Source organism: Linepithema humile, chromosome 5 (assembly GCF_040581485.1).
Source record: "Linepithema humile isolate Giens D197 chromosome 5, Lhum_UNIL_v1.0, whole genome shotgun sequence".
Classification (NCBI taxonomy): Eukaryota; Metazoa; Arthropoda; class Insecta; order Hymenoptera; family Formicidae; genus Linepithema; species Linepithema humile.
Window position 1 is genome coordinate 6,764,129 of NC_090132.1, and position 13,120 is coordinate 6,777,248.

Sequence of the window (13,120 nt, forward strand, 5' to 3'; positions counted from 1 at the left end):
AAATATTACAGCGTGAATTCTAAACGCCTCTAGCAAATAAGAATATCAGTTAGAATTCTGCTGATACAGGGAGATAAAAATTGAATCTTATTGAATTAAAGTATAGAGATTTCTATATAATATTGTTTATTAAATCGTATATTAATAGTATATACAATATATATATAATGTGTGGAAAAAATAATATAATAGGTGGTCGTGTAAATTTTATAACTATTGTAATAATGTTTGATAGTCATAAAGTTAATATAGTTAAATATGAAGTTTATTGATCTTTCGCAACGCAAGCTCTATAATTGCAACAAATATTTATTGATATTATACATTGAATACCTTGTAAATGGACTTAAAATTTGTAAAGCAAATCTCATCGCGTTTAAAAAATATTTGCGTGATCGACATTTTTTAACGAAGCGAGAGAAGTTCAATATCAAAAGATTATTCGTGCTCAAAATTACGTGAAAAGCGCTATAATGCGTCGTTGAGTCTCTTAAAAGCGATAAAATCGGATGACAGTGACGTTCGCGATGATCGCGCACATTCTCCAGGATCCTCCAGGACGTGATGTACGTGGTGGCGAAAAGAAAAGACAGCGCGAGCGTGCCCGTTGCTTTTGTGAGAGAGAACGAATGTCACGCTTTTCACTTCTCGTTTCGCGTGAGAGAGGCAAGACGCGCTGTACCATAGACACGCGCATGCAACGAGAACAAGATTCGAAATAAACGCGCAACGCGAAAAGTGTCAGTTGGGGCGAGTTGTGTCGTTGCTGTTCTCCTTTCTTTTTTGCTTCATTGTTGATCTCGCGCGGACTAAAATCGCCTGGACGCGATCCGTTGCGAAACACTTGGTGTCGAATTTCTCACTTTGACTTCAAACTTTATTCCAAATCCACGTTTTTGCTTTTTCGTAAGTGCGAAAAGAATGGAATAGTGTCGAGCGAATTTTATCCATGTTAATATCATGTACCTTAATATCAGACAATATATATACGTATATATTATTAAAAAAAAAAAAAAAAAATATATATATATATATATATATATATATATATGTGTATATTAAACGTTATGTGTTTGTTATTGCAATATGATTTTTACTTTAATTGGATATTGCATTAACGCACATCCAGAGCTTAAATATTTGTAAAATCAGAATATTTGTTGAATAATATAATATAATATACATTCGAAACTCGGATATGATCGATTTTAGTTTTATTGCTGTGTTTCTTGTCTTGCTTTGCAATTTTTCAATAAAAAAGCTCGATTGAGGAAACTATTTATAATATAATATTTGAAAGAAAAAATTATTTATATAAAGTTGCATTTTGCTTTTAAATTGATAATAAAATACAATACTCTACATGTGTGATGGTTCTTAATTCCTCCTCGCAAAGCTGCCCGACACTGTTCTAGATTTTCTCGACATAATTTGTATGTTGAACACGTATGATGAGGCTCGTTCTTCTCGCTGAAATGCCGTATCCAAGCCGAGAAATGAATGAAAAGGAGAAACGGTGAAAAAAGGAGATTCTCACGGGAGAAGCTCGATTATATGCATACACGGAGGCTGTGGCACTCGATCTTTCTTTATGTAATTTACCCTGCCAGAGAAAGACCATATATATGTATAAATGTATATCCATCTTCGTCCCATTGTCTCACTCTCTCTGTCTTTCTCCTCATTACGTTGTCTTACACAGCTCTCCGCCTCTCCGTTTCTCTCTTATTTTTGATCTCACTCAGTTGACGTCTCTTCTTCCTTTGTTCTCTCTCGCCCCCTTCACCCTTGTTTCTGTCTCTTACGATATCCTTACTTTTCTCATTCATCTCGATATACGAGAGACTTACACGAGACTTCTCTCTCTCTCTCTCTCTGGGTTTCTGTACACTCTGCTCCGTCTCTGTACTCTACATTACTCTAAGTAACTCCGTCACTCTTTTCCGCCCATACGTATGTACATACTCAATGTCATCTCTACGTTTCTTTATACTATACATATATATATACATATATATATATATACATGCATATATACGCAACTGTGTGTCTCCCTTGTATATACCCGCTGACAAAAGCCGACCGCACCGTGTAAGATAAATAAAAGAAAAAAGAAAAAAAAACCGATAAAATCGGAAATAAAAAAAAAGCAATAGATCCGCTGAGACGAAAGAGAAATGAAAAAGAGGAAATGTAAGTTGTCCATGTTGAGCAAGTTTAGCATATTGGCCCTCCACGCTACTCTCTCCCAACTGGCACGAATTCTAGTTGTACGTTAGCGTTTTTTTCCTCCTTTACGGCTCGTTTATCACCTCTCATTCTTTCTCCCAATTTTATTCGTATGTCTGTGGCTGTATCGTTGTTTAGCTCAATGATATCTCAGTTCATAAAACGTGTACCAATACTTCTCTTTCGCTCTCTATCTCTCCACACATACACACACGTAAATCTATGAAGCTTTCTATCTGTCTTTTTCCTTTATTTTTTTTATTTTTGTTTTTTTTTTTGGTCCGCTATCCCCTTGGTTAATTTTAGTTGCGAGCGCAGACACACGAACACCAAACTCGTCCTGAGTGATGCACAAATGCCAAACGTCCAAGCGCATTGTTCTAATATTGTTCGCGATGCGACCGACCGACCGCACAGATTTTCCGCTCTTTGCAAGATCTCACGTGGCGCGCTTACAATTGTTGTAATGCTGCGACTAATAGTCGAGATGTTGACGATTCAATGCCCCGCGGATACGCAACGCGCTCATCGTGTGCTTAGCGGCAAACAAATATAAACGGGCATTCACCAGCTTCCGTTTGTTCGATTCTTATTGTTGCGGGGGTTGAATGCGAGCGTTTTCATCTAGTGTTTGTACGAGCAGACGAAGCCGATAATCTTTCACGGTAACGAGCGTTATGTGGATCGCTCGGATGGAAACGCGGGCGTTTGGTTGTTGTCACATTGTCGCTTTCCCCAGTATCATATACCGAAATGCGAGATATGTGCGAGCGCAGATTTCATGAACCGTGTGCACTTCTATCGAGTGCATTGGATATATTTTTCGAAAGCGAAAGAAATGGTATTGCAAAACGTATCACACAGTGCCGATCGGTTGTTAACTATACTGGGAAAACGCGCGCTTTGGAAACAACCGTAGACTGACAATGTACATGAAATGCTTGTCGCGGCTCTTCTTCGGCTTCAAAATATGGATCTGTGCAAGTGTAATCGTCGAATAGATAGTAGTCAAAACGGAAAAGATGTTTGACAAAAATTACAACCAAAATTTTGCTATGAAAACATTATTATTTATACATGATTATTAATTCAATCGTTTTCGTTCCTTTCTAACTTCATAATAAATGTGTCATAAAACACTACGCAAATAATTAGCAATTCATGACAGATTAATTCTCGGGCGAAGAATATTGACAAATATTATTTCAATGTCGGCGCATAATTTTATCAACGGTGAAATTCGGTGATCTCACTTTAATATACATATAAAACTATTATGTAGAGAGATAATAGAGATGGCAAAAGTGTGCGGTTAGATTACTTTCGCCGAGATTTTCTTTCTAGAATCTCATCGCTATCTTCATTAAAATTCATTTTTCACTTTCCACTTTCGGGATAAAAAGATTCTCTCATCCTTACTCGCTTTTATCCATGATAACGTTTCTATTCCTATTACCGAAACCGCGCTTAAGATCTAACAGAGATCATCCGCGAAAATTCTTTCCAAGCATAATCTAGATTACCATAATTTTCTTTGTCGCGTTACCTTTATTTTTTGTTTTTATCTATATTAAAGAGATATATTGTAATGGCTACATGTCAATATACATTTTACATAAATATTAAAATATTTGTTAATCATTTGAATGCTTCTCTTGTTTCATGTGTCAACGAGCGCTGCAGTAAAAGCTCTGATTTTCGAGAAGTTAAATTAATCTTTTAATTATATAAAAAATGGAAAAATATACTAAACACAATTATCTTACAACAGCTATTTTTAAATATTTAATTAGTAAAATAAAAAAAGCGCAATACTTGGTATTTTTCGATATCAATAGAAGAAGCAGAATCACGCTACGCACAGCACTTTTCGCTCATATATTTGCAACATCTTTGGCAATCAAACGGTTAATTTATTTTTATTTTAATTTACTTTTATTTTATTTTAACAAAACTTGTTTTTAATTTTAATTTTGTATTCTATTGGCAAAATTAAAGTTTTTCGTTATTGTAATTAAAAAATTTTTAATTAATATTATAGTTTAAAATTTTTATTATTATATATTAATCTAAAATTGCCATAAATGTTGTTTTATAAAAATATTATTTTGTCGAAAAAATTACGTGTATCACTATACTACGTTAAAATACAATTCCGAAATTAGCATACATTCAGAAGTTTATTCATGAAATTACCATATCGTATCGAATTTCAGTTTTGAAATTAGGATATTAGATTTGTATTCATATCGCAAACTCATATTATATTCCAGGAACTGACGTTTCACAGGAATATCGTAGTAAAATATCAATTGATTTTAACTTTCACGAACAACAGTAATATAATCAATCTGCACAAATAAGTTTCTTAAGAGGCAATAACAATGCGGCACATTTATCTTAATTGCTGCAGTATTAAAATTGCAGACAATAAACTGTGACTGATTTATAATTTTCAATATTTACATCGCTATATAATGTAACGTATTGCAGCCGAAGAAGCGCGTTGCGACAGTATAATATACACTCCAGGCCAAAAGTTTGGATACATTGCTCTAAGCAGCATTTAAATGTGCTTAAACGGAATTTTTCGCTTCTATAGTATTTTCTTTTATACTTATCGCGTTTATTATCCTATTAGGTATTTAGAAAATGCATATATGCCTAGGTCTAAATGTACCAGAGAGGTAAATTAATTAAATTTGAGTAGTGTGCATATTTATTTAAACACTTGAAAAAAGTTCTTTGTACGTACTCGAATTTCTGTAAGTAACTACTTGTGTTAATGCTTTGCTTGCGATAATATAAACACTTTGAAGTGCATTGCGGACTTGTTTGTGTATGCTAAAACAGATAAACCTTAATAGTGAAAACGACAGCGAAGCTTTAACAAGTGTATTGATACTGGCTTTGTAAATTGATAATTTTATAGAAAACATGGCAAAATCTAAAGAAATTTCAATTGATAAGAGAAGTGCTATCGTAACTTTATACAAAGAAGGTCAGTCATATAGAATTATTGCAAAAAAAATGAAAGTGTCGCTGAAGGGTGTCCAAACTACCATAGCGCGCTACAAGACATCTGATAGTCTGGTTGACCGTACTCGCTCAGGACGCCCAAAAGTAACCACTTCTCAAGAGGATCAGTATATGGTGGTTACAAGCAAGCGAAATAGACGATTAACAGCATCTGAAATCCGTGCAGAAGTGAACAGAAGCCGTGATAATGCGGTCTCTCTCACTATAGTAAAACGACGTTTGAGAAATGCAGGCCTCAAAGACCGTGTGGCAGTCAAAAAACCTTTACTGCGTCCTATAAATAAAAAGAAACGTCTACAATGGGCCCAGCAGCATCAAAATTGGACATTGGAACAATGGAAAAATGTTCTATGGACTGATGAATCAAAGTTTGAACTTTTTGGCACCCGTAGGCGAATTTACGTGAGAAGAAGCAGTACAGCAAAAATGGCGCCACAATGCATAATGCTCACAGTAAAACATGGGGGTGGTTTCATTATGGTGTGGGGATGTTTTTCGAGACATGGCACTGGAGATCTTGTAAAAATTGAAGGTATTATGAAAAAGGAAGACTATAAACGGATTCTGCAGACGCACGCGATACCCTCCGGTCTTAGAAAAATCGGCCGAGGATTCATTCTGCAACAGGATAACGATCCAAAGCATAGCTCACGTCTTTGTCGAGGATTTGTTGAAGGAAAAGAAGCAAATGGCACTCTTTCGAACATGGTCTGGCCACCGCAATCACCAGATCTTAATCCTATCGAATTATTGTGGGAGGAGCTCGATAGAAAAGTCCGCCTGGTGTATCCATCGTCAGCTCCTGAACTTTGGCAAATGTTACAAGATTCCTGGACATCCCTGCCACAAGAAACACTAAATAAACTTGTCGCCAGAATGCCACGACTTGTAAATGCGGTTTTGAAAGCTAAGGGTTTTTTCGACGTTTAAGATTTATGTTTGAAAAAGTGTAAGATTTATGTTAAACTGTAAATATTTTTTCTTTTATTAATTTAGTTAATAATTTCAGATTATTTTGAATTTAATATAACAACTTTTTCTAATAAAATATTTTTTTATAATAATTTATCACATTTTTGTTAAGTGTATCCAAACTTTTGGCCTGGAGTGTACATGTGTTTGCTTGCGTAGAGAGAAAAACTTTTTTAATGAATACATATTTTAAATACGTAGCAAACAGCTTACAGTCCGGAAAAACCGTACGTGTAAAAAAACAGATATAGACAACGTATGTTTTCATAGTTATGAAAGATTTGAGTATACACGAAGAAGGCATGCGAGATTAGAATGCAGAGGAGATGTGTGTGAAGAATATCGTGAAAACAGCGAAATACAAGAATACACGGAAGGGAAAAGAAGATTTAGAAGAAAATATATAAGACGTTAATCGTACTGGCAAAACAAAAGATTAATGAATTGGCGAAGAGCTGCTTAAACGAACGTTTTTCTTGACTGTATCGCATGTCCAAGGTTGTAGTCCAATGATATGTCTTCTCTTACAACTACTTCGAAGAGAGTTATGATTATTTTAATATTTTGATGCGAAAAAGTATCATATAAGACGCCTTAAAAGAATAAGTCCCAAACAACTTAGGAATAGAATTTTAAAATATGTGAATCTCGGAGATTTTTGAATCTTTTATATACATCATATTTCAATTATACAAATTAACAATGAGAAATTGATTGCAATTTAATAATTATATTAATTAAAAAAGATATTAAATAAAAGTTATGTTGAAGCGAGGTTTCGTACGGGATTAGTATTTTCTCTAGGACTACATTCTTCGACACATATACAACTATATACCCTATAATTGCTATGCTATATGGTCTGACACGGAATGGGTCTTGACACTAAAACTGAATCTCGAGGACTGCTCTTAGTTTGCCCATTTCTTCTTCTTTGTTTTATCCTCTCAACAGAACTCTGCCGCGAAACTGCTTCTGCATGCAAAATTAATTCCGCTTTCGGCTCTACATGACAGCCGCGAGTGGCGCACGAAAGTTCCATTAAAAAATTCTATAAAATGTTCTAGCAGAGAGATATTTATTTTATTTTATTTTATTTTTGTCTTTATCTTTTATCAATTATTGTTAAAGTGGTAAACATAAAATATTTAAATGCTATTCCATTTATATTTTAAAATTATTATTATTATGTATGCCTTTAAGAATACTTTTAATAATTTATCGATTTTTTTGGAAATTTTATTTTATGGAAAATAAGAGGAACATTCGTTATTACTCGCAGGTTTAGAAATCTTTGACCCTTTCTATCGTGACGCATCGGAGGGATTAAAACCGCTTTCCTATATTTTAGGAGCAAATAGCAAAGGAGAGGCAGGTGACAGGTCGTGTACAGATTCAGGTTTCATACGAGGGCGAGCGTAGAGAATTGATCGTTTCGGTTTTTATGGCCGACGACTTATGTGCGCGAGAGGATAGTGGATTCGGCACCTTACCAGAAGCTTTCGCTAAGCTTATTCTTGCCCCGCCAAGGTAAGTCTATGATCAACTCGTAAATTTTTGAATTAAAAATATCCAACGCACTTATCTTCTATAAAATTGATTTCTGATCACACAAAAATTATTACATTTTAAACAGAAAGCGAAGCGACAATTATATATTTGATATAAGTTTCTCAAAAATCTATATAAAATTTAAACATAATGTTCAAATAATATTTAATAAGTAGTTTTGTGTAAAGAATTTATTTATTTAATTACTTTTTTCAAGAGCTTTATATATTCAAGTCAACAGTGTTTTATTTTAATTAATTTATTTTGTTTGTTGTATCTATGTGCTTCAATATTTAAAATGAGGAATTGATTAATCACTTGCGGCCTTCACAGCGGTGACACAGTTCCGCTAAAGACTATCGTGGCCGAGCCGACCCAGAAACCTATCTGGAACGCTACATTGTTCTTTACCGGAGTTGATGGCGAGAGTCTGATGGAACGTGCGATCGAGGTGACTCTCTGGGATTACTGTCCCGATGGTGATAATGTGTTCCTTGGCGAATGCACTGTTGATGTTCAGCGAGCGCTTGAAAATGATAGAGCAGTTTGGTAAGTGTATTTCGATGAACGAAGATTAAAAAATTCTTTACATTGAACGCAATTGTTATAATTTACGACATAACTGATTATCATGGTAAAATAGTTCGCAAAATAATTCTAAATTATTTTCGGAAGTCCGAAAAAACGTCATTTTTATGCTACTATAATTAATAATTAATAATTCAAAATAAATTAATAATAGCAAATATTTTAAAAAATCCAAATTGTAATTATTTAAAGATATTTATTAATTATTATTAATTCGTCACTTTATAAATCTAATATAAATTAATACAAAATTTCTACTTGCATCAAAATATATATTATACTCGTATACACAACTTTAAGTAATTCTACAGAACGATGTCACAAATGTAAATTAATTAAAGCGATAATTAAATGCAAAATAATCTCGTTGAAGTCAAAGTATCGCAATTTGTGATGTATCCAGGTATCGACTGGAAGATCCGCGCGGACTTCGAACGGGCAAATCGCCGTATTGTTCGCCGCGCGGCTCACTGTCGACGGACATCGCGCAGAGGCTGTTGAGAAAGGAACTGCGAGATCGTAGCTACAGCGACGATACGCAGAGCGACAGCGGTAGTCCAGAGTTCTGCTTCTTGCATCCGGACCATGCCTGGGTCGCCAATTCTAGACGCGGTTCCAGTCAGTCCGAGCAACTCGAGGTCGAGCCTTACGAGCTCAGTCGGGATTACAGTAGATCCCTTCCGGGTAGCCGCAGAAGCAGCTTCCAGAGTCCAACTGGTACCGATAGTAAACGTGAGTATTACGAGAGAAATCGTAACACAGGCCATTTTCTTCCTAAGATAAATTGACAACGTAAAATGCAGTGGCGCGTCAATAAGAGGATCTTTCTCGAGTCATTTCCATTATCCTCTTGCTCGGGGAAAATTAATACCAAGTTTAATTGCGAAAATATTTAATATTATAGCTAATTAAATGAGAAAGATATATAGAATCCAATTTATAGCATAAATTTTTTCAGGAAATTTTAATGGTTAACGTTCCGTTTAACAATAGCTATTATTTAAATGCAAAAAGTGTGATATAATATAAATTTATATAATGAGAAAAAAATTTAGAATTTTTCGTTAATAAACCGTGAGACCCGTATATATACGTTCTCTAACGATCGATATGTCTTTGAATTGACATTATAAATGACTTCGCGTATGACTGATGAATGACGCAAATAAGAAAGAACCATAGAAGATCCGCAGGAGGCTGCAGAAATTTGTCTTTTGAAATATCCTCTTATCGAAACTTTCAATGTCGTTTACGGGTACTCGACCCAATAATTTTTGTTCCGCTTTCCGCTGCAAGCTAGCTCTCACCCTAAGGCAAGCTTGTCCTCCTTCTACTTCTTTTCAAAGATAATAACGACACAATGGCTGCGATGCTATTGTTGGGTAGCCTCGAGTGCTTCTCTGAAGTACTCGGTACGCTTAAGTAACAACTTCTTCGATTACTGCTATTCGATTATGTCATTTCAACGGGAAAATGTTCGTGTAAATGTCGGTAACAGAAAAAATCGATACACCGCGCAGTGTCGAAGTATAGAAATTAGTCAGCATTGAAGTAGCATTAAGAAAACAGAAAAATAATAATATCATACAACATCGCGATAACAATTTTGCAATAAAAATATTAAATGCATAATAATAAATATTTAATTGTTACATCGGCATATACAGGTGTGAAACTTTTCAAATTAAATAATTTTATATTATCTAACTGTAAGTTCCAATGCAAAAACTAAGACTAAAAGACAAAAACTAAGAAAAAGTGCCATTAACTTCAAACGTCCGTTCTACAATAATATATTGATTTTTGCGACCGTATTTAATCGCTTCTGGTTGAATTTGCTTCAGGTGGAAGTATGGGCGAAGCTGACGTGTCCTCGATAGTGTACTACAATCGCGATCGACGGCGAAGTTCGTTCACCAGACCGATGCGGGATCCAGAGGAGATCTTGGAGGGTTTGCGATCATTGAAGGCGGCCAAGGGAGAGCTCAATAGGACTATGAGCCTTACCGGAGACAAGAGACGTAGCAGCCGTGAGTATAAACGTTTCTTTGCTTCTCTTGGCCATCATTTCGCTCGTTCGTTCGTCCGTCGTCCGTCTGTTTGTCTGTCTTTGTACCTCTCCATTCGCTCGTCACACCTCCACGACCATTTTTACTGCATTTTGTAACACACTTTCTCTCTTTCTCTCTCTTTTTCTCTTTTCCTTTTTTCGTCACAGTTACTGTTCTTTAACGTCTCGTCGGCCCATCGCGTCATCATCACCGTCTGATCGACATCGCGAATCTCATTAATGAACATCCATTCTATCATAGTCGTGCATCTAAATGTACGTAAGTGTGCGAGTGCGTGCGTGCATTTTGTCTGAATATCGTACATCGTCTCACATGTTTGATCACATTCGTTGTGGTGCGCTATCTGCCTTTATCTTTTTTTTAATATTGGTTTCTCTCCCTATTCTTGATTAATTTTTAGAAAACAATTATGCGTTTATACCGTAAATTTTAGTAATTTTTATTAATCGTTCTGCGACTTTTCAACATACTTTTTTTTATTAACGCGCGTTAGCTTATGTAACTAAGAATAACTTAAAATATTAATTTTTGGAATAAAAAAACTCTTAGGTAAGATTTTAGATATTTTTCTTATTTTTACTTTTACAGTTTTTTTGCACTACTCATTATTTTATACAAGAAAATCAAAGAACATTTTTTCGTGATTTATTATTTTTTTTTTAACTTATTATACGGTCAAATTAATACAAGAAAATATTCTAATCACAATTAGTAGGCCTTCATTTATAACTTTTATTTATATAAATGTCCACGACATGTGACTATTTTGTAAAATTGAGAATCCTTTTTTCTAATTTTTCTACATCCTTCCGAATGTTGATGCAATTACTATATGTCTCGCACTATCACGTCCTGCCGACCCTGTGCGATTTGACCGAGCGAACATTTTTAACATGCGAAGGAACTTTTTGTTTGTTTGCTAAATGCCATATCTTTTACGACATCTGAATCGGACGAATCAAAGAGGAAATATTCCGACCTGGAAAGGACGTCGACAAGATTTCCGACTACAATTAGATTGATTTTAGACTTTCGTATCGAACGTCGACCATGACGATGACCACCTTCGACGCTCGCCTACTGTTTTATACTCGTTCCGTCGCTTATCTCATCGTTCACACGCTCAATGTCCCGGATCGATTCGACGCCTATCTCATTTCTGGCTGTCGCAATTTTTCAGCGAGCATTTGTTACAAGTTTGACATGCAGATTTGCCGATCTGGGCGCAGGAATTTATCCAATTCGACATCGGAAAGGAATCGTGCCAGAATCAAAAGCAAAAGCGTCTCAGTCATCGAGATCCGTTCGGAATCTATCGAGACAATCCATCATGCAACGTTTCGCTTGGATCTGCGAAATTTCTCAAGCTTCGCTCGTCAATCATCCTCCGCTTTTTCGTCTCGAAGAGTCATCGTCCCGGTCGACGGAATTGCTTGAATCGACGTTTTAACGAGCATAAGCCGCCGTGTCCATTTCGCCTCTGTGCCTGTCTCTGCTTAATGGTCTACGGAGAAATTCGATGTTTATTTCTCCAGCCCGTCCAACGAAAGATAACGCGACCTGTGCTCTCTGCTCATCTGTGTTGCGATCACTGTTGCGCGTCTCTATTGCCTGTTGCTGACTGCTCGTACCGTCTCACAGCCTGACAGTAACGACTCGAATACCGATCCCTCTCTCGCTGCGCTCCGTGCTTTTGTGAAGCGGAAAAGAGCACTATCACCGCCACCACTATCACCACTCTACCGATGTAACCACAGATAAACCACAGAACAGCGAAAGACACAATTCGCTATCGTGCTCTTGCGCCGTTGCACGCACATCTGTAACTTTATGCCGTAATCGTGCGCTCTTTGTTTCTCTCTTTCTCTCTCTTCCTCTCTCTCTCTCTCTCTCTCTCTCTCTCTCTCTCTCTCTCTTCTTCTATCTATCTTTGTTTGTTCTTACGCTGTTCAGCCTCTCATCCACTCCTTCGAGTGTTATTTGTCGCATTGACACTAAGCTGTCAGAATAGCGATGCGCCGCTGATCGTTTTGTCAGCAAGATTATCGTTTCTTCATCGTTCAAGCTTAATGATCGCTTCAATTGGCGGCTTCCTGCACGTGCTGGATGCTATGGGATAGATTGCGATGATAATACGATCGTAAAATCAATCATGAAAGACTTTTCGTTCGAGGAATAAATGATTAAAGCAATTAATATTTAGTAACAGTATTGTGTTTCTGTTAACAATTTTTTTGTACTCTTTATGCTGAAACAGACTTGGCATTGCATCTGTCGAAGCATGTATCGTTGATAATTTGCTAAATGTATAGAAAAAATGCTAACAAATTTCACGTCGAAATAACGACTCTGTGCGAAACTGACATGAAGATAAAACTCCACTAATTTAACGAATAACCACGAGATTACCACTCCTATCTGCTAAAGCAGTAATGAAAATTCGGAGTAGATTTGCATTACGAGAAACTAGGCTGCGAATTGCATGAGAAATAAGCTGGCTGACGTTTTTGGGGGATACATGAAAGCGTAATGAGTTCAGCGCGACGAGTTAAAGGGCTTCCCACAATTATCCTTGCCTACACGTTCTCCTCGCTTTCTCCCGCTCGCAAGCTTGAAACTACGACCGTGTTGTCTCGCGTATCTCAATATCCACCTCATTGCCAGTAAGT

At 36.2% G+C, this 13,120-nt stretch overlaps 1 protein-coding gene across 9 annotated transcripts in view; it reads left to right on the forward strand.

The window, feature by feature from the left end:
* Positions 1-13,120, forward strand: part of Fife (regulating synaptic membrane exocytosis protein fife) — a 158,744-nt gene that overhangs the window by 130,613 nt on the left and 15,011 nt on the right. For all 9 annotated transcript variants that reach the window (XR_010890512.1, XR_010890514.1, XR_010890513.1 and 6 more), the window contains exons 16-19: positions 7,592-7,770; positions 8,125-8,340; positions 8,783-9,111; positions 10,224-10,409. Coding sequence is in view for 5 of the 9 variants with exons in the window: in XM_067356282.1 (XP_067212383.1) it covers positions 7,592-7,770; positions 8,125-8,340; positions 8,783-9,111; positions 10,224-10,409 (910 nt within the window). In the remaining 4 variants the exon portion in view is untranslated. The remainder of the gene's footprint in view (positions 1-7,591; positions 7,771-8,124; positions 8,341-8,782; positions 9,112-10,223; positions 10,410-13,120) is intronic.